General features: G+C 36.4%; 1 protein-coding gene across 2 annotated transcripts in view; it reads left to right on the top strand.

Annotated features, from left to right (window-relative positions):
• Window positions 1-21,697, top strand: part of LOC133519723 (uncharacterized) — a 93,353-nt gene extending 71,656 nt beyond the window's left edge. For both annotated transcript variants that reach the window (XM_061853785.1, XM_061853784.1), the window contains 4 exons: window positions 4,123-4,256; window positions 16,768-16,959; window positions 17,679-17,901; window positions 19,219-21,697. In XM_061853785.1, the coding sequence (XP_061709769.1) occupies window positions 4,123-4,256; window positions 16,768-16,959; window positions 17,679-17,901; window positions 19,219-19,286 (617 nt within the window). In that variant the 3' untranslated portion in view covers window positions 19,287-21,697. The remainder of the gene's footprint in view (window positions 1-4,122; window positions 4,257-16,767; window positions 16,960-17,678; window positions 17,902-19,218) is intronic.
• Window positions 21,698-21,996: the final 299 nt, after the last annotated feature.

Below are 21,996 nucleotides of genomic sequence, written 5' to 3'. Positions count from 1 at the left end.
AGCGGCGCCGAAGGTAAATTTAGTTTGGGCGGATTCGATCACGAGCAGACCCTGTATTCACATCGCTTTCGGAGCTTCTCATAAGAACCAGAATAACCGTGACTGCAATATCTAAATGGTTGTTATTTATCTAAGGTCACAACAACTCGGTTTCGTCTTCGGCGAATTTGCGTGTTTTTTTCTCGGTAAACTATAGGAATAGCAGTCCAGATCAGCAGTATCGTTAGGAAAGCCAAACCTCCGGCTCTTTGTGGACTTTGCGGCTAAATCTTATTTGTGAATTCTGGTAGGGTTTATTTAAAATGTACTCAGGCTGCGTAGCCAACATGCCAATCCTTAACGCTCCGTAGCGAAAGAAACGTAACTGTCACTGTCGAACTAATATGGAAGAGTGATAGAGAGAGATACGCTACGCCACGGAGCGTTAACGATTGGCATGTTGGCTAAGCAACCAGGAGCAAAACGTGTTACAATAATGCTGACATATAATAATAAAAGATATGTCCTCGTTAATAAGTAATGGTTGATAGATCATTTTTCTCCTTCTCCTCACCTTGACGCTTTTTTGGTTGCGTCCTCATAAACCCATGATATACTTCAATACCTAATCTTAAAAACGGTTGTAGGTCACACATCTGACATAGGAAACTAGACTTCATTGTAACATTGTCATATGTGTAAGCAATTTGCTTTGAGCTTTTAAGCTGCCCGAAGGCTTCTGACTCGGGTTTACGACTGCTGTCATAAACAACCCGGATGAACGCTGCAAAGTTTCTTCCAAAGCATCGAATCGCTTGTACTTTGATATAACAGTGGTCTAATATTCTATAGATACACAAAGTGACCGCTATCTGCGCTATCCACGTCTTGACCCAAGAAAACTATGTATGTATGTATGTATGTCACTTTATTGCACATTAACAGGTTAACATAAAACAGACAAAACAAAACAAAAAACTGTTATGTACAAAGGCGAACTTATTCCTAAAAGGGATCTCTTCCAAATAATAAAAGACTTTACACCTCCAAATTTTATTAGTATTAGTACTCTGACATTGGGGACCTTTTACATCTCCAGATTTAATGTGTTTTTAACCATAGAGACTATACATCTCTATTGTATTGTATTAATTATTTATTTTAAGATTATTATAATGTAATGTTTACCCAGGTATTGGCTGTTGTATTTATAAATGTTGTTATGTATTTTTCATGTCACTATATGATGTTACTATAAATGTTGTATTGACTTGTAAAAGAGCTCTTGAGGCCTACTTGCAGAATAAATTTTTGAGTTTTGAATTTGAATTTTGAATTTTTGAATTTGAATTTGAATTTTGAATAACCTTTGAGAAACTATTTGGATTTACTTATTTCTATATATGTACAAAAAAAAAGAAAAATGACTCGTGTACCCGGCTGTTAAGTATACCGGAACCTAATTCTGCTTGTGACCTACATCGTCCAAAACCGGTACCGACGTAATTTTCGGGAGTATCAAATTTGTGCGCATTCATACCATCAATGTTTCTTAATTTTCAGGCACAGAAAAGACACATGTGAATCCTAAGCCTATTTTACATGAAATAGTTTATTTCTCAGCCAGTTCATCCGCTGCATCGTTTCCTCTTGATCCACTATGCCCTTTATCCGTTGAACTATTACTTTGTTACCTTTTTTGCTCACTTGTTATAGCATTGCAAGCTTCTATTATTATTATGTAAACAACTTAATTTTATGCAATAATTTTTAGACATGCCCATGCTTCAATAAAATATGTCGTACAAAGATAAAATAAGAAGGGGTGTTCTTGGTTAATCGTTAGCATATATCTGATGACGACTATACCAAACCCAATGCCAGTGCTCTATTTTCTCCAAATCAATCAAGCCCGGCGCGCCGATTCGCTACAAACGATTTTCAGTGAACATCCATAGTTAATTGGGCGATGCGACGGACGACCCTATGACACAATCATACTCTCAATTACTGTTGATAATGCCATTGATGGTAGTGCAGATTACAAGCTGTTACGTCTCTAAAATTTTGATAATAATTTCTTACAACCTAGATAATTTAAGGTGCCGTGGTATCAAACAGCAGAGTTTTTGAAAAATTGTCGCGCTATTTTAGATCATAATACGCATGTCCAAAAATATTCATCATGACGCCTATTTCTTGTAACTTCATCATTCGAAACGTGATTAAACAACTTTCGCACTATGGAAAAAATTACGAACAATTTTTGCAGAAAAGATAAAAATAACTATGAAAATTGCTTGTAAATGTCCGCAGTTTTTCGATCGAACTCATTGATTACTTAGTTTTTTTGTAAAAAAATATTACTAAAAAAATACAATTTAATAACAATGATATCTGCGATCCCAGGCAGAGCGTACAGTCATTACAGGCTTAGCGAGCTGAGACCGGAGACCTGAAACCACGGCGCCTTAAAATTAGAATGTCGGTGCAGAATGTGCATATGCTCAAGAGGCGCATTCAGATTTGAAAAAAAAAAGTTTTTACATTGTGTTTCGAGTCTGCGCATCATACTCGTCTTGTGTATCATAGTTAGTTGACCTATTTACTTGAATTTATGTAGCTTACACGTTCATCTGGCACAAGTAGGTCACTCGACTCTATGCCTCTGTAACTAAATACCATGCACGTGCGTGGTATTAAATAAAATAATATTCTAGGCGAGATGCTCTTGAAATGTAACTGTGGAACCAGCTTTTCATTTTAACTCATAACATAACGACCTTCATAGTTTAAATGTAAATATATTTTTCCTTTTTTATTGTGGAACGTACCACATTACAATCTATAAATAAGGAGAATTATTATTATTATAAAAAACACATTTATAATATTTAATTGCAATATTGTGGATACAAATTCAATTATATGACTAAACTAAAAAACTTAAAACCTAAATCTAAAAATAAATAATACTAAACTTAAAATAAAATATAAAAAATATCCCCCTCCGGCATGGTGCCGTAGATGCTGGCAGCATTTCCTCGCTGTATTGCAAGACTAATTCTTTGAGCGAGGAAGCTGCCAGCTCTGCAATCGCCGGTGACCTCTGCTAACCTTTTTTTAAATTCCTTAATAAGCCTAAGGGCACTTGGACCCCACGGGCCAAAGGTCTCGACGCCAAAAGGTATGAAATTGTATTCGGCCATTTTTGGTCTTTTTTTAATTTTTCGACCGCTTCTGCCGCCGCTCCGACCTTAGCAGATGTGCCGTGGAGATGAGACGGGGCTAGGGTGTCTACACAAGTGGCGTCCCATACCAGCACCCGTCCCATCTTCCACGGAATTAGTGTCATTCCGTCCGGTCTCTTACCATCGTCTCTTGAAATGCCAGCGGGCTCATGAGAGCTGGCACGTAGTCGCTGGCAAGAAATCGGCGGAGAATATCGTTGAGCGCTGCGTGTCGGAGGAAGCGGCCGGCGCTTCTTTGGCAAGAGAGCCCGTGGTGTCCAAGGGCGGCACAGACCCAGACGCCGAGTCGCAGGCAGGCAGCAACGCGCAGAGTGTCCGGTTCCAGGAAGGTACCGGTATATAGGCGCCGGAATTCCTAGCACCTGCTGCTAATAGTCTGGCGCGTGCTGAACCTGTACTGCGGCTTAAGAGAAAGTCGCAAATGATTTTACATTTAATGTCGTCGCGTTTTCGGGGAAACCTTTACCCGGGCAGACAATGGACCAGGCATTTTTAGACTCCGTTAAGCCAGCAATCTCGTAGTTTGAAGGACAGGCCCTTAGGATTTTACCTATAAGAGTTGCTGAGCTATGGACGGAGGAATTGAAATATACCGATGTCAAACACAATTAAAAAGTCAACGATGATCAACTCTGGCAAACGTGGGACTCGAACCCACATCTTTTCATTGCCGGCCGGTAGGTTTCTGTTTTTATTTTGATTGACATCTATATATACAATTTATAGACCTTCATAATCTTTTCGGGTAAGCGGTGCTTACAATAAACTGGAGGCCCTGGGCGTGAATCCCGATAAGGGCATATATCTTCGTAACTTAGTATGTATTTATCTAATATTTACCCATACATCTGTATAAGATTACCATATTTATTGAATTTGTGTGTTGTTTCAGAGCCCCCGGAGTGGCGTCCGAAGCTAGTGTCGGATCGGTCGTGGTACGGCGTGGGATCTACCCTGCGCGCGACTTGTGCCGCGCCGCCCGCGCACCCTCCAGCCAACCTTACTTTTGCACTTAACGGCAGAGAGGTACTTTTTCAACTAGTACTTACCTATTATTATCAACATTACACTCAAATTCACACAAGTACACACCCATAATATGTATGTACCTATGCATATATTATGAAGATGCTCGTTCGATAATTGCTCTCTAGTCTCTACCTACATCTATTCTTACGTCGTAAATACACACTACGTGTATAAGGTATATAGGTACCTACTCAATCCACTAGCTGCAATTATTACTGAATCAAGTCATGTTTAACTAATAAAGCAAACCAATAACTAAGTATTTGTCCCAGTCGATAGCTATAACACCAAGTTGGTTCGAGGCTAATCTTGTTATCTTCGGGAAAGCCAACTAGTGTCAACTATCAAGCGGATTACCGCAGCATTTTTGGTTTATTTCTTATTGATGTTCTCGTACGAGGAAGCCGTAATAATGAATCAACATGGAATCGAAGTTCTTTACCTACACTTATTTTTAATTTAATGTTTGACTGGTTGTCTACGAGTTGCCTGATTTTATACGTTTAATTAGTTTTTTAAATATTGCATATTCGCAAATTAGTTATTACCCATGAAAAAAATCTATAAGAAATTAGTACGGAACGAATGGGACTTAAATTTGCTTTTATGAATGATAAGTTTTTTTATAGAAGTTTAAAATACATTTTAGATTAATTTTAATTATTAGTTACTCTATTTTCCAATAAACAAAAACAACTACTACAAAAACAATTCTAACAACCCCAAACACAATTAGGTTGCGTTGATTTATCACAGTGTCCCAATGGCTACTTCCTGTCTCCATCATCAGATCGGCTCGATAGTACTATAATATTGCATTGTCATCTAACTTACATATGTGTGCAAATATTCAGCTTCTTTGAAAACTGGGAAGTGGGTCAAATTTAGATCGCAAGACCCGTGCAAACATAAATAGATACATAGGTACAATTTACATACATACATTGTAAGTTACATAAAAGCTTGTAATAACATAATTTGACATGACAATAATATCAGACGACTTGACGTGTGACAAAACATTTATTCGCAAAAAATACGTGACCTGAAAAACATAAAAACCCCAAATCCATTTTGCCGTATTCTATTTACTATGTGCCAAATAGAGCCGTGAATGGGTGAGTTATGACATCACTGACACAATATGCGACGCAAAGCATCCATTTTTCTAGGCTTCTGCTGTGCATTTACTATATTCTCATATACCATTTACTATTTATACGTTTACTATGGGGCAAACCCCGAAATCGCGATTATTTACTCTCCCATATAAAAAGACCCCTCCCCCCTCGTGAGAAGTCACCTTGAATGTAACGCGGTAATTTGGAGTCCACACGAAGCTAAATACAAAATCATGATGGAACGCATTCAAAATAAATATGTTAGGCCCATTTACTTAAAGCTATATGGCGTATATCCGGGGTACCCCTTGCTGTATCCCACACTGTTCGTGCTGGGAATGATAGAGTATAGCAAGCTAAAGGTGAGGCGGGAACTTGCCGTCGCTTCATATGTAGTTAGGGTGCTGAGAGGCGAGTTGTGTAACCCCGGGGTCCTGCACGCCCTGGCGCTGTACGTGCCGGACCGGCACGTGTGGCGTCGCCGCCGCCCGCCGCTGCTGGCCGTACCCCTTGCTCGCACAAAACTGCTGAGGGAAGCCCCGCTAACGAGGGCCATTCGCACTATCAATAAACTTGCGTTGAAGTTGGACATATTGACGTGCTCTCTGAATGATCTTACAAAGGCTGCAAATAATTATATTGTCAATAACTCTGATTATTGTTTGTCGCTTATGTATCGCATTAGGCTAAAACTGTAATGATAGATTTAAGTTTTATTAATAAATAAAGAAATAAAATTAAAATTCAAAGTCAGACAGTCAAAATGTATGAATTAACCAATTTTTTTTCGCAATTTCGGGGTTGGTCCCATAGTAAAAGTTGCTCAGTATGACATATATATTCACCTCGTAAATTATTGCAGGTGACTAAATAAACACCCTATGGAAGGGACTCCAGGGCGACTTTTCTAACATCACTACTTTAAATTAAACGACAAAGATTATAACAATATATTTAAAACGTCGTGGTAATTTGCAAGTACCTTAGGCGGTTTAGCCTATTTTGTTAAAAGTTATGCTTGAAATCGTCAAAGGTTTTTCAATGCATATTATAGTCCGTTTTCAGATTTTATAACCTTTTTAATTTTAATCTCAAAAGTAGAGGTAACTTTTTTCCTCCAAAATTAAATCTGAGCAACTATACATTGAATTATTACATGTTACATTACATGTCGTTTACATATTATTGAACCCTAGCATTTGGGAAGAAAAAGTTGATTACCACTACTTTTGAGGTTAGAAAAAAACAAATATAAAAAAAAATATACGACTATTTACTCGTAAAAGTTGCAAACAGATTTAAATACACAGGAAAATCATTATAAAGATACGATATTTGAACAACAAAATAACAAACAGCGCCTGAATTCAGCCACAAACAATCAAATTAGAATTAAATCTAATTAGCTGCGCGTCACGTTCGCACAAATTCAGTTCCGTGTAGGCGAACGAGTATGTTTCCAATTCAATTCTGAAATGCTTCAAATTTTCACACCAGAATTACTCAGCAAAGTATCTCATAGAAATTAATTTAATTTAATTTGTGATTTGATTGAAGAATCTTCGCAAACAAAATTACTTTAGCTAAAATCTAATGTTTTCGTAATTAAAACAGTAAAGCTTCGATGAATGAAGGCCGACTTAAACCAAATTTATTCGGAAAAGCAAAAATAAACATCCTCTCGAGTCGGGATCGCCGATAGCTGCCCGCAGATAAATTGCTTTTCTTAAACAAAATGACGCGCGCGATTGAAAAAAAGTTAACGAACTTCCATGATGTATAATTTATTGAAATAAACTTTCGTCTTGTTTCAAACAATTTGCAATCAAATTGGCAAATATATGTTTGAACTTTTTTATTGACTAAAATATATCATTATGTTATCTGATTTGATCTTCCAGCCAATCGCTACTATATATAAATATAATTCTAAATGCGGAAGTAACTAAAAGTTATAGAGGCCCACCCTCATTTTTGTTAAAAGAAAAATTAAAATAGTTGGTTAGAGTTAGAGAGAGAAAAAATTGTCAGCTTAACAGACAAAACAGACAAAAGGCATGGCGAAACTATAAGGGTTATAGTTAACTACGGAACCCTAAAAATGGAGATTCAAAATGTTAAGACACTGTCTAGCTATACCAAACTTCATAATAGTGGATTGTGTCACGGTGTTACGGCAAGGGCGTACATTAAAACCTGTAGGGCTGAGATGGTCGGCTATTTATCATTTGTCACCAAGCCTGTCACGTTCTAACAAGTATGTAAGCGCGAAAGTGACGCATGACATGACAGGTGATAACAATTTGACGATGATACCACTGCTGAACGAAAGATTTTATAATAGAATCCCAAGAGCGTATTGAGGGATTTAAGTGTTGGAATAATATTGCTACCATGTCACGCATACTGCTTTATACATCATCACCTATGAGGAATTTAACACTGCCTGAAAATTTACTGGACGGGCAAAAAATAAATTAAATACATGTCAGCGGAGTATGCTAAAAACTACTAAAAATAAGAAAAATATACAAAATACGTAATACCATCATACGCCAAAAAACAAAAGTTCCCGATGCGCTCTCCTACGCACAAAAATTGAAATGGCGATGGGCAGGCCACATAGCCAGATTGACTGATGACCGCTAGACATTACGAATAACCTCATGGTTAGGATCAACAGGAACCAGGAAACATGGCAGACCTATCACAAGGTGGGCATACGACATCACCCAAATAGGAGGTAAAACTGGATGGATGTTGCCAAAGACAGAGATCACTGGTCATCACTGGAGGAGGCCTTCACCTTCACAGGAGGGGTTCTTGCAGAATAAAAATAAATAAATACGGCAAAAAAAGTTACTTAAACCAAATCTTAATTACATTTTTTTATTAATTACATGATATTAGAAACTTGAGTTGTCATTTGAATATCAAATGTAATCGTAATTAAATACTAAACCTAGTGTAAATTTAAGTGTTCGCTAATTATGTTTGTTAATTAAGTACCTGCGAGAAATAAAAGGCTTTTTTATGAGGAATTTTGAATAGTGCCCTAGAAAAGAAAAGTGCCACTTTGATCGCTCCTAGCAAGGAAGAGAAGTGTCGGGTTGATCTCTCCTAGCAGAGAAGAAAAAGTCCTTTTCCGAATAGGTGATGTGAAAAAATATTAATTTCATTGTATCATAAACAGAGTATATAGTTTATAGGTTTCAAATGCCGTTGAGATTTCAAAAATAGTGTTTTTTATTTGTCTTTACAGTCTCCATCAGATATATCGGAGCGGCCGAGGTGCTCAAAAATATCTGAACAAGCACTCTAGCGCCTTGACAATAGCGACAACACTATTCTAAGAAATTAGGAGTGGTTATGATGGTAATAATACTTCGATGGTTTATTAATGGATATTCTAGATAAACTAGAATAACTTCATCACCCCAAAGAAGCGACTCTTGTTCGTGTTTCTTCGAGTAGGAAGTAAATCACTCCAATGACGACACTGTTTTCCGTGTTCCGTCAAGTTGAGAAGGAAGGGTCTCGTAAAATTTAATGAGACTTGTCAGTGCATTGTTGATTGTTCTATTTTACTATAAAGTCTATTTTACTAAATTTCAACCCGTTGAGTACTTTTACGATCGGTTTATGGAGAAAAGGAACGCAAAATTAACTCCGGGTTCCCTACGAATATTTGTGACGCGCCGCCACTGCTATATAGTAGTAAAAGTAGTGCACAAACTATTTGCTAATCGAAGTAAGTAAAGAAGGTTAAGATTTTATTTGCGCCAAAAAATTGTCGCTATGATTAGATTAACTACTTCTACATACCTAGGCATCTAAAGTGTGCTACTGTGTGATTTTGAAAGTGATTTATCGAAACAGATCAGAAATGGAAATGGAACGAAATACCTACTGCGTTTTCTGTACTGCTATGTGGTATCTATTGAATTCATATTATATTTGTGTACGGGCAATTTAATCCATTGTCTATGACGATAACACAATAGACCAAGGAGATACAAGTGCACACAGAAATGTAAAGGTACATTTTGTGTACAGACCTACTTACACGCGTTTATTCCAGCGCGGTTGCTTAAACTTCTGCCTGTGGTCATTTGTCGCTCGTGCCAATAACTATGAACCTACATAACCTAACAAGGTGCTTATTATTTATATCTTTCAAATTCAAACCAGCTAAAACGTATTTACCTACAGTACTTCAAAATATAACCTCAAATCACAATTTTAAAAACTTGGTAATAAACGATCTGCCCTTTATTTTCATAATCAACGATCTGCTCTTTATTTTCATCACATTACAATTGAATACGTGTGCAAGGGCGGCATGACTTCCATACAAGCATGGAACTGTGATCGTACCTGACCTGTACAATTCTTATACGTACGTTTAAAAAGCCTCAGCCCCATTTATCCCCACGATTAATGCATCCGACTCCCAAACATTTATTATTACGAGAGACCAGTTGGAATTATAGATGGATATAGATCGGGCACTAAAGTGGTCTTCGGTAAATAGACTATTTCCGTATTTAAACTTGTATGAAACCGAGTCGTGTTTTAGCTGTAGTTTCAAGTGAAATTTTAAGTAATAATACTTCTTTTATTACTTATGAATTAACATTTGATGGTTTGTATAGGTACCCTATCCGTTACGCGTATATATTTCATATTAAATAAAGTTTACAAAGCAACGCTGTTATATTGTAAAACTTTTCCAGTCAGGATAAGTTTAAACAATGCTTTTTGATATCTTGTCAATAAATTTGTTCAGAGTTGTTCAAACAGTAACAGTGAGCGGTATTATCATTTTAAACTTTGTTAAAGTTTTGATATTAATATGATATGTAAAAAGGTAAAAATGTTACATGTCTAAACAATATTAAAACACTAACATATTTTAAAATCTATACTTATACTGCTCAAAAACAATAATGCTGAGTGAACGAAGACGAAATAATGAATAGAATTAGAATTATATTAATGAATGGGCAAGTTACCTAAAAATTAAGTAAAATCCCAGACTTTAAAAAAATATTTGGCCAGCAGTTCAGATAAGAATTCGGGTTTAGTTTGAAATACTACTCTTACTCGTATACATAAAAGATTTGTAAATATAGAACAATAGCATAAAACCACAGTTTTACTTACGACGATAATATCTACTGGATCCCTGGACTCCCTTTTGATCATAGTGCATCGTAGCACATAAATGGCAATTCAGACAATGCACAAGGTTTGCAATTTTCATCACCGATGAGTATGTACTGCCAAGCCAACATAGTTGCATTAAAGCGATACTTGAGAATTATGGGTTTAGCACTTATAGTTTACCGACTAAAGCTGATCGAGCTGATCTATCGCTCCACTTGAAATAAGTGCTGATGCGCTGCAATATAGGGCATCAAATGGGGCAGTGAGGGAAAACTGTAAGAGATAGCTAAATTTGTTACTCGGAAATACAAGACCTATTTTATAAATAAGGCAATTGGCATTGACACCCTTATACACAACAGCCGGGTATTTAAAAATATTGCAACAGTTGAGCAGTCATGTATAACATGCAACTACGCCCAATGGCAAGCCGCAAATGTTGTATATGATACCGAAAATCATTATTTAGTCCCCCTTATTCGTAAAACTTTACAAGCCTCATTTAGTTCATTTGTGTTTATCACTTTATTACAAATATTCCCATGAGTCAAAATTACGGATTAAGAAAAACGATTAGCGTAGCTGTAGCGCGTATATGAATAACGCCATAAATATCTACAATAAGAAAATGAAACAAACAAATAGCCCAGCAGATTGCTAGATAATACGTACGGAATTAAGACGGGTACCCTGATGGAGCCTCGTCGTTTTCAGATATTTATGAGTGCGAGCAACGGTCAGCATCTCGTATATCAGTGCAATCTGTCCAGCAGTAGCCGACACGCCTCCACGACCTTTATAGTAAAATAGTTTCCTAAGAATTGAGGAGATTTCTTCTTTCCGCTACTTTTTATCTTGAATGTAGTTTACGATTTGTGATCATGGGAGTGAATAATGTAAGTTGTTTGTCACCTTTTTGTATACGACCGTGACAGTTTGTTCGCAACATGGCTGCCCGGAATTCGATATTTACAAAATCGTTTTATAATTTTCTGTTTTTAGTTTTATTGGTATTACATAATCCTTGGCGGCGTTTTGACTTGTCCAAAAAATATCCGGCGTCCAGCATGGCATCGTGGCAATTGTACCAGGCACGGAAGAGGGTGTCGAAAGGGTAGAGGGCGAGCTTTCGTGTGAGTTCCTAACCCGACCTGCAGGGGGACAGAGCTCGGATGCAAACCTACGGTTATGTTCGGCGGTGATGTTCAAGGTCCTTACATAGGCCAAAGGCCCAAAGCCTCCGAATGCATTAGGCTTCTTTGGGAGGCCGAAGGCCGTATTACAGGATAGCCGAGATTGATTACCTACTGTTTCTAGTGCGTTTCTTGTACTACCGCAGCTGCACCCCAGATATGTTTTATGTTCACATTAAATACATTTTTTTTTGACAACCGGTCTGGCCTAGTGGACCCTGCCTATGAAGCCGATGGTCCTGAGTTCGAATCTCGGTAAGGGCATTTATTTGTGTGATGAACACAGATATTTGTTCCTGAGTCATAGATGTTTTCTAAGTAAGTATTTACATATTTGTATATTATACTATATATCGTTGTCTGAGTACTCACAACATAAAGCCTAGGGACAAGACCCTATAATATTTTTGCTTACCACGTAACAAAATATCTTATTATTTTATTTTAAATGTCCAGGACTTGAGCTTGATCGTTACGCCGTCATAAGTAATGTTTAATGACTAGAAACCGTTTTAGTGAAGTGAATATTCGTAAAGACTGCGAAGATAGCGTGAGTTCCGAAGTACGGTGCTTTAACGACCTGCACAAGCTTTGAGCTGAGTACGCTGAAATGGAAACTACTTAGTAAAATGTGTCACTAAGCAGAGTTCTTAGTTTTAGAAACTGTAATTGTGTTTAAAATTCTACCTAAACACGCAGATGTTGTCGCGTATAAAACAACAATACAAGTACTTAAGAAGAATTATTAGAGACATTTTCGTAGAGTACCTATATATCTGTTTCCGTCTACTTTTTACCGTTAATAGCTTATCGAATAATTAGGTAATATTCTTATAAAATTGTGATTACTTATTTTATATAAAGGATGACTCACGTCAGAGCGGCCCGGGGCTGGGCCGGGGCGCTCGACACTTCGTTTTCTATAAAAAACATCACGTGTTCACCGATTACCCGTCATAGGAAACGAAGTGTCGGATGCCCCAACCCGGGCCCAGGTCGGTCGAACGGGAATCATCCTTTAATCATAAGTGTGGCCATAACATGGATATTTATTTTATCGGGAGACTCAACTTTATTTAAATATGAAACACCTTTTCTCTCAAGGTACTTCTTTTTTTAATGTTTTTGTTCGTTTTCTGGTACCCTGAACACGGTGAATACTTACCGAAGATTACAGACCTATATTAGCATCCATTTTGTAGTGTTATTTAAAATATCTTCTATGAATTGAATACCTTTACTAAACTTTTCTTCTAATGTCTACTTAATATTGTAATTGCGGTCTGTCTGTTACCTTTTCACGTTTAAACTTTATTTTGTTTTTAGGGTTCCGTAGCCAAATGGCAAAAAACGGAACCCTTATAGATTCGTCATGTCCGTCTGTCTGTCCGATTATGTCACAGCCACTTTTTTCAATATTTTATAGTGGCATTGTATCTTTTTTTGTTGATATTCTTCCAGAAGTATTAGCAATCAATACAAATTTATTTAAAAAGTGTATTTACGCCAATGGAAGTAAAATTAATAGTAGGTACATAACTACAAACATAGAAAATAAACTTAAATACGTATATCTAATAAAAAACAATGATAAATAAAATATTTCATTAATAAATGCCTCCACGAGTTGTACCATGGGCAAAGGTGACCATTGGGCGCGGGTTCGTTCCTTTGCACCAGGAGGCCTACCGCGAAAACCGAAATTCGCAAATTGCGGCGATCTTTCTCTTTTAAACTCACTAAGACGTAATTAGAGTGACAAAGATAAATGCCCGCAATTGACGAACTTTGATTTTCGCGGTTATAGCCCAGGTACGAACCCGCGTGAGCATCGAAGGTCTTCTCCCTACTAATTCTATATTCTACCTCCCTTATAAACGCTATGGCGTCGACCTACAGGTACGAAATAATAGTTCGCCTCAAGGAAAGAATTGCCAATACCAATATACCTATTTAAACCAATATGAAACGATATTGAATATTAACCTGATCGAGGTTACAACAACGGCCGTTGTAATCTTGCAGCCTGCGCGCCTTTGGTAGTGCTGGACAGAACAATGTTTCTATATCCAGGAATGATTCCGGAAAACTGTTTGTTTCCAGGATTCTTGGATTTAATGCTTATTTGGCGCGTAACATTTTCCTGTTCCGGAACATTCTTATTTTAATCCATTATTTCGCCTACATTAACAATAAGATTGCGAGCTGTTGGGAGGTAACGACCCCACGGACTCGAGTACTTCCGAGAGTCGGTCAGGGTCTCCGTCTCCGGTACATCTTGGTCGGTCGGAGTGAACCCCAAGGGAACCAGCAGGGCTGTCAAATCTGGCTTGCCTTCATTGGCCGTCCAGAGAGGAGTCGCTGGTGCTATATGCTCCAGGGGTGGAAGTGAAACATGCATAAGGTGTGAGTTGGCACAGTGGCTATTATCAGGCACTAAGTAGGAAGTGGCGCACACCTGGTCCTGGTCCTGGTCGTCTTCACGACGACAGTTTCAGGGATCTATCTATATTCTGTATCTTTAAGTATTTAAATAAAAGTTAACATAATCTACCCTTATATGGCTCCTAAAGCGATTTGAGGGTAGACGAAAACATTACATGATCAAATAATGTAGGTTAAAGTCAGGTCATTCCGTGAAAGATCCAGGTAGTTTTTTATTTGGTTGGTTAACCAATTAATGTTATAACTACCCGAAAATTTACAAATTATTTGTTTACTTATATTAAAATACCTAAAGATACAGAGTATAGTGGGCGGCACGGCCTCGATAACTTAGTGAAAACATTGTTATTGCAGGTGTCCGGATATCTTTGCAGTAATCCAGTGTCATAGTCCACCCAAACTTCAATCCATAGATCAGTATACTTTTCGCTTTTTCTACAATAGTCCCAATGCCTGCTGAGACCGGTTTATGGACGTCTGTTGTTATACCTGTGAACGGCTTCCGACAGGCATTCTACATGACATTAAAGCTCTCCAAACGGCGTCTACGTGTTGAACATCATTTTTATCTATATCCCACCCAGAATCCACGCAAGGTTATCAAAAGACCGGGATTTATAGGCCCGTGAAATCTAAAATAGAGATTGTGAAGAAAGGACGTGCAAAATTAAGAAATGTTCCTGGCCAAAGCACATCACTAGACATAAGTCGGTTTCATTCTCTTTTAGTCAATATTTAATATACTCGTTATCGAATTACTGTTTAGCATTATCGACTCCCTCTGTTTACTTTGTCATGTTCACTAAGTTAATAATACTTCGGATTGCTTCGGATTACAGTTGCAAGCCCGCAGTTTAGTTATTGAGAGAATACATTGTTTGACAGGGACATAATCTACAAAATTTAATACTATAAGGAAATAAATACATTTAAAATAAGTTACGAATATATTATTACGACTATACTAAGGCATTTATTGCAACAAACACATACATAAGTCTTGTAATTCACGTTATCAGTTGAAATTAGTATATCGGGTGTTTCCTGTAACAGGAGCAATAAATTAAACTGTGGGCTGTACTCCTCAAACTGACCAACATTTGTTTAGAAACTTTTAAAAATAACTTATGTTTTAATTTTTATTACATATTGAAGTTGATTCAAAAACGCAATGTATTGCGAATTTTGTTACGTTTAAAGCGTGACAAGCAACGTCAAACATACTGATGTCAGCGTACATTGAAAATAATATTAAATTTGTATGAAAAAGATAAAATCTAATATTTCATAATTTTTAAAAGTTGTTAATCAAAAATTATACAGTTTTAGGAGTAGAATATATGGTTTAATTATTTGCTCGTGTTACAGGAAACACCCGGTATTTATAAGATAAATTTAGGTACCTTAATACAGCCTTTGTTTATTCAATCTGCACTTTTTATAGATATCTGCTGCCTGGGTCTGATTCTGTCGATTCGAAAACGTATTTCAAAGCTGCGGCTGAAATGCGATTCGCATTAAAAGCTTGTTAAAGTGGCAGCGGACACGGGTCCGAGCGAACAATGCCAGTTACTCCACTTTGACGTCGCTGTTGTTTTTGCTCGCTGCGTGGGCAGTCCATTAATCACAAAGCAGCTCTGTCTAAACTAGATAAGCTTTACGGACCCTTTATCTATCTGAGATCACTCTCCGGCCTGCTTATACCATATTTCTAATTAGTGTTTATAATTTTACCTTAGTTTTCCCAATATCGGCGTTTTATAAACAGTAAATAGATAATCAGAAATCAACGTGCTTGACCGTATTTATTTTATTCATATTGAATACTGGTGGCCATTTCAATTTAATAGAAATTACTTGAATCTAAAAGTTTATATTATTTTAATGTTGAATAATAAGGAAGAATTCAGCGGTGGTTTAATTTTTATCGCCTGCCTCACTTTCGCACTTAAATACCTACTTATTAGAACGTGACAGGCATGGTGACAAAAATGCGACCATGCTACTGCCGCTGTATATCATAATCAATAGTCAATAGTTTCGACACATAGGTCGAAATTCATGGAAATTGAAATCATATCGCGGAAAGTTTCCAAATAAGTAAAGTTACGAAATAATAATTCGTATTATGCCCATTATCTACTTAATCACATATTTCCTTTTCCACATAAAAAGGAATTATTATCAATATCGTACTTTGATTAAGCTCTAAAACGTTCCTTCAAACGTTCTTCATTCTACTAATCGTGCCAGACGTGGCTCACATCGTTTTCATTAAATTGTACCTGCCACTACAAGTACATGCGCAACGTTTAATAACTGAAAAGTTTAAAATTATAAATATACAAGTATAAATTATTATTCTTGCTAGTCCGACTCGAGCCTAGCAACAGTAGCAAACTTTATTGATAAAAAAAACGTTGCCAACGATTTTTCGGAAGGACGGCGTTGATTCGTAATAAATATTGTACCTACCCGATACTTTGGAATTCGAAAATGTGATAGAATTCTGTATGTTTTTCAAATGGAGCTATCTGTAATAACAAATTAAAAGATCTAACCTAGGTAGTTTTGTTTCAGATTGACTTGGACTCCCTAGTACACGAGTTACCGGAGTGGTTCAAATGGGATTTGCTGCCGAAGCCGGAGACGACGACGACGGAGCAGGCGGAAGATGAAAACTTCAACATATTCCACGACGAGGGCAACATCCAGTATTTGGATGAGTCTTACATTAACCTGCATAAGGAGGAGATCCGGCGACCTCCAAAGGTTTGTAATTAGAATGTGACAGATTAAGTTTCCGCCTTCAAAACAAATATTGTAGAAAGGAAAGATCAGTGGAGTTTTAAAGGTTAAAATCCGGACTGAAACAAATTTGTTGGAAATGCTCACCACTTATCGTTGCTATACCGTGGGTGACTTTTATCTGAGCGATTCTGAAATCTATCCGACCCGCATACTGCTGTTAGAAACCTTTATACGTAGTTTATTTAGTACATATTGTACATATTGACTTGTTAATATGAAACACCTTTTTTCTCAAGGTACTTCTTTTTTTAAATGTTTTTATTCCTTTTCTGGTAGCCTGAACACAGTAAATACCTACTTACCGAAGATTACAGACCTATAATAGCATCCATTTTGTAGTGTTATTTAAAATATCTTCTATGAATTGAATACCTTTACTGAACTTTTCTTCTAATGTCTACTTAATATTTTAATTACGGTCTGTCTGTTACCTTTTCACGTTTAAACCACTGAATCGATTAGGATGAAATTTATTATGAATATAGTTTGAGGCCCAAGGATAGAGGATAGTGTTTATCAATCATAATCATCATCATTCCACGTAGACGAAGTCGCGGGTACAAACTAAAATACTCGTAAAATTAAAAGACGAAGTTATACCTACTACTTACTCGTACCATACTACTTACTCGTAATGTTTACCCAAAGTGATTCTTACCATAGTTTTCTTTATATTCAAGGAGAGTCCTAAGCCGGTATTCGAAAGAACGGGGCCGGACAACCGGCTGGTCTCAGTGGGAGAAGTATCTTTCGTGGTGCGTAACGAGGCGTTCGAGCGCGGCAGCCTGCGCCTGACATGCATCGCCAGCATATACAACTTGTATGCGGCGCGCGCGGAGCTCATTTTCGACATGGAGCAGCCGGAGGTGGCCTCCGTGCTAGGAGTACGAAATGGGGCCGAAAGTAAGTTATATTACAAAGCAAATCATACATTAAGCAAGCACATCACAAAAAAGAAACTACTACTACTGATTTATCGTCGTAAGTATTCCAGTATTGTGAAGCCACATTAAATAATTTCGAGAACTTTTCATATTTGTGTATGGTAAAAAATGACCAAAATGGAAACTTCATTCCTTGTAAAATTATATTATTATTAATTATTTGTAGGGGAGTTATTAAATGTGTCACATAAAACTTGTTTAACATGAAAACGTTTAACATAAGAGCAAGATTACTTTAGGAGTCTTCTTTAAACGTACCTATTTAGGTATATATTTTGTTTTATAGTACCTATAACTATTAAGAATGACTGCAGTTAAAAGTTATAATTACCTAGTTCCAAAGCACCTTTAATATGAATACAACACAGCATCGAAGAATACAGATATGATCTCGTAAAAGTAAGCGCTACGAACGTATTTTTCTTTAATTTTCACAATGTTTATGTTATTGGTAGGCGCGTTTGAACAAGCGCTCTAGACTGTATATTTTTTCATTTAATATTTTAAGGCCTAGTTTTCCGTAATGTGTACTTAAAAACTAAGTTAAACAACTTTGAATGAAACTGTTGTAATACAGTTACAATTTCGTTGTTTTAAACAATGAAACAGAAAACACGTCCAAGTTAGTTTAAACGAAACACGTAGAATTTTTCTAAGACCAGTTCCAGACGAGCTCCACTCTGTTAAATTAAAATGGAAACCACTTAGCGCTGGGGTTGTTTTTGTAATCTTGTTAAAAATCTGAAGTATTTTCTCTTAGAAATATGTTGATGAACGATTTTCCACAAGTCGATCCGTCTTATTGCAAGATTTCGATTACTTTATCCACTCGACTCGATTCGGCAGTGCCTCGAAATGTGGGTGATATTTTTTACGTAGTTCGTAAATTGGATGTTTTCTGAAGGCTGCTGGACTGCATGCGGGTCAGTAGGTTATTTAGAGTGTGAATGCTTAATTTTGTAATACCGAATGAAAGTTTTATATGTGATAATATATGATAATTTGTATTTGTAATCGCACACTAGATGCAAATATTGTAAACATGAGACGTAAAACAATTATCATTAAGAGCACTATTTTTAACTGAACGTTGGCAGTATTTTTATATTGAATACTGCTGCCCAAAAATAAAATTTAATGTGGCACTGGGTATAGGGTGCAATGGGTAATGGGAAAATTTACGCATAAATAATAAAAAATATATACATAGTATTTTTACTTAGTGAGCCAGTGAATATTAAAAAAAATAGCGATTTATAACATACTTTTGTTTCAGAGTCAAATATCTTCAGCTCATGGCGGATACCAGCTGCGTTCGCGCTGCTGCTGTACAACATGCGGTAGTCATCTTCACGTTCATTTTAGTACAAATTCAATTCTAAGGTCTCCATACTAATTGTGATTCTCATTTTGTACAAACTCATTAAACATATCCAAAAGCATGAATTTATCTTCCGTTAAGAATACAAGTTTGTTTTATATCGAACAGATCTTTAAAATAAGTATTTAATCTTAGTCATAGGTCACAATGGCCAAAGTATATAATAAATATTTAGTTAATATAGGTGGAGAGGGTTTTATTAAGTGAATAGAAAACTATGCATCTCAAACATTTAATAGTTGATACAATGTGATAAATATAATGGTTATGTTTTTACGAAAGGTCTAACAGATCTTTCAGCGACTGAAATCGCGCGGTTGTTTTATGCGATAAACGCATCTATTTTTTTTTACTGCATTGGAATACAGGATGTTTTTACTTTGTTCGACAGCTAAACAAATTCATTTATTTTGTACACTATTGATTAGGATTGAGTATTTTTAGTACTTGGTGAGTCGTTTTAAATAAAATTATGCAACCCACTGAAAACCTGAAAACACATTCAGAATTTCTTTTCTACGCCAATTCTAAACGGTACTATTTTTCACGCTTTGCAATAATCACCGAATTCAAAATTGAATATTTAACTGGTTCATCATAAAACAATTTAATGGATTTTCTATGGTTTTCAGTACCTATTTAGAGTCAATAATGCTCGTCAGACGCATCGCATAAAAAAACACGCGCATCACAAAACAGTTTGTACTCGACCGTGACGTAATAAGTTCGCTACTAATATAATTCGACTTCCAGGTTGCGTGCATGTACCGTATTCAACCAAAAGGGCACGGTTGTCAATAAGGCACAACTGTCAAAAAAAAACATAATTAGAAATAATCCTTATAAACAACCGACACATATTGCCCTTCGCCTTGTGCTGAAAACCTCACGAATGCTCCGACTTATACTAGTTTGGTGATGGCAAGGTTCGGTGAAGTAGTCGGCAATGTCGGTATGTTGGTATTATGAATCACAGTTCTCAAAGGATTGTATTAATTAGAATTGGTGCAAAGTGTCTAAGAAGTCTATTATGAATAGACGTCTCGTCTAAATAATAAAATTGTGTAAATAGATTTTAGAGACAGTTGTAAAAAGGTTCATTTTAAGTGAACTGACTTGCCTCAGTTTCTGTTGGCTGTTCTAAGCCACCCTTTGTTTTCGTAATACCCATCTTAAATTTTTGGAACAATGGTTGCGAAGACTGATGGATTAAGTGGACTCTATTAAGTATTTCTGGCCAAAGCAAAAGGGAATTTAGTTTAACAATGCTAAGATTTGACATAATTTAGTGAAATCTACGCAATAAATAATAACATTATCACACAATGACTGTTAAGTGACTTAACAGTAGGCCAGCGAAGAGTTGAGCATTATTGTGCTTTGTCATACTTTTTTGCCGAACAAGGTTGTCGGGTTTGCTAAGACGGTCATATATAAATAGGTAGTAAAACACATTAAATATGAGACACATCAACACGAATCTCTAATATATAAAATAACAACCTTGCTGAGTTTGCTCAACATATTCTCGGCCACTAGACTGGCAACATAGAGATCTGTTGAGAACCAATTTCAAATGGCGCTCTCGAATAAAATTAGAATATGTAGGAGACTGAGCTTTGCTGGGAAAACATATAAAAACTCAAAAATGCTCGTTTTCCCAGAGATATGACCTAGCTAGATCGTCTTTTCGCCCCCGGAAACCCCTATACAGCAAATTTCATTGCAATCGTTAAAGCTGTTTCCCAGATCCCAATATATATATATATATATATGTACAAGAATTGCTCGTTGAATGGTATAACACACATTAAGTCTGTGATTGATAAATAATATTATGTACTTGACTTTATATTACAAGAAGCCGTCTAAAAGCGGGGGTGTTTTACATATAGCGCTTTATTCTTTCAAGATCGAGAATGTAATGCAAGAAATAAAACATCTGGGTATCATAAAATAGAAGTTATTTACATGTAAAATGGTGTGAGCGCTTTAACAAGACACACGAATGTAAATCTGGTTCCGCCACTAAGACATTTTACAACTTCAGCACCTGCATCACACCTTTTTCTGGATACTTTCCATTTCAAGCTATTTAACTTATGAAATGCTCAAAATATTGGGTAAATATTCGGAGAAAATGTTATTTCCATGAAATTATATACTGACACATAATTTGCTGCGATATTCCTCATTTAGTTTTATTATGTATAGTTATTAAGTTTGATCTAATTTGTCTATGTTGATTTAGAATAAATACGTAGGTACATATAGTTTATATTAATGAATGGATGAATTAAAATGTGTAAATAATAATTTAACAGATCTATGTAAATTTAAATAAATACAGATTAGAAATTAAACGATGTTGGAATTATTAAAGAATTTAATTTTTCTCTTTAGAAGTTCATTTTTACTACTCCTCTTAACTTTACTTTCTAGAAAATAAAGGTATGTATTTAATAAATTAAGGGAATTTATTAAATACATATCTTTATCCAAATTCAATTAGCTCTCTTTTACTCGTAACATAATATTGGCTTCATCATCATCATCAGTGACTGCGGGACCTTGGGCTGTGGAGGCCAAGGAATTTCTGAGGGATTTGGATCGGCAGCTGAGGGACAGGGGGTGCGACCCTCAGTCCGGTGTGTAACAGGTCCAATAGATCTC

The sequence above is a fragment of the Cydia pomonella genome, chromosome 7 (assembly GCF_033807575.1).
Source record: "Cydia pomonella isolate Wapato2018A chromosome 7, ilCydPomo1, whole genome shotgun sequence".
Taxonomy (NCBI): Eukaryota; Metazoa; Arthropoda; class Insecta; order Lepidoptera; family Tortricidae; genus Cydia; species Cydia pomonella.
Note: the sequence above shows the minus strand (reverse complement) of the source record. Positions and strands in the feature narration are given on the sequence as shown.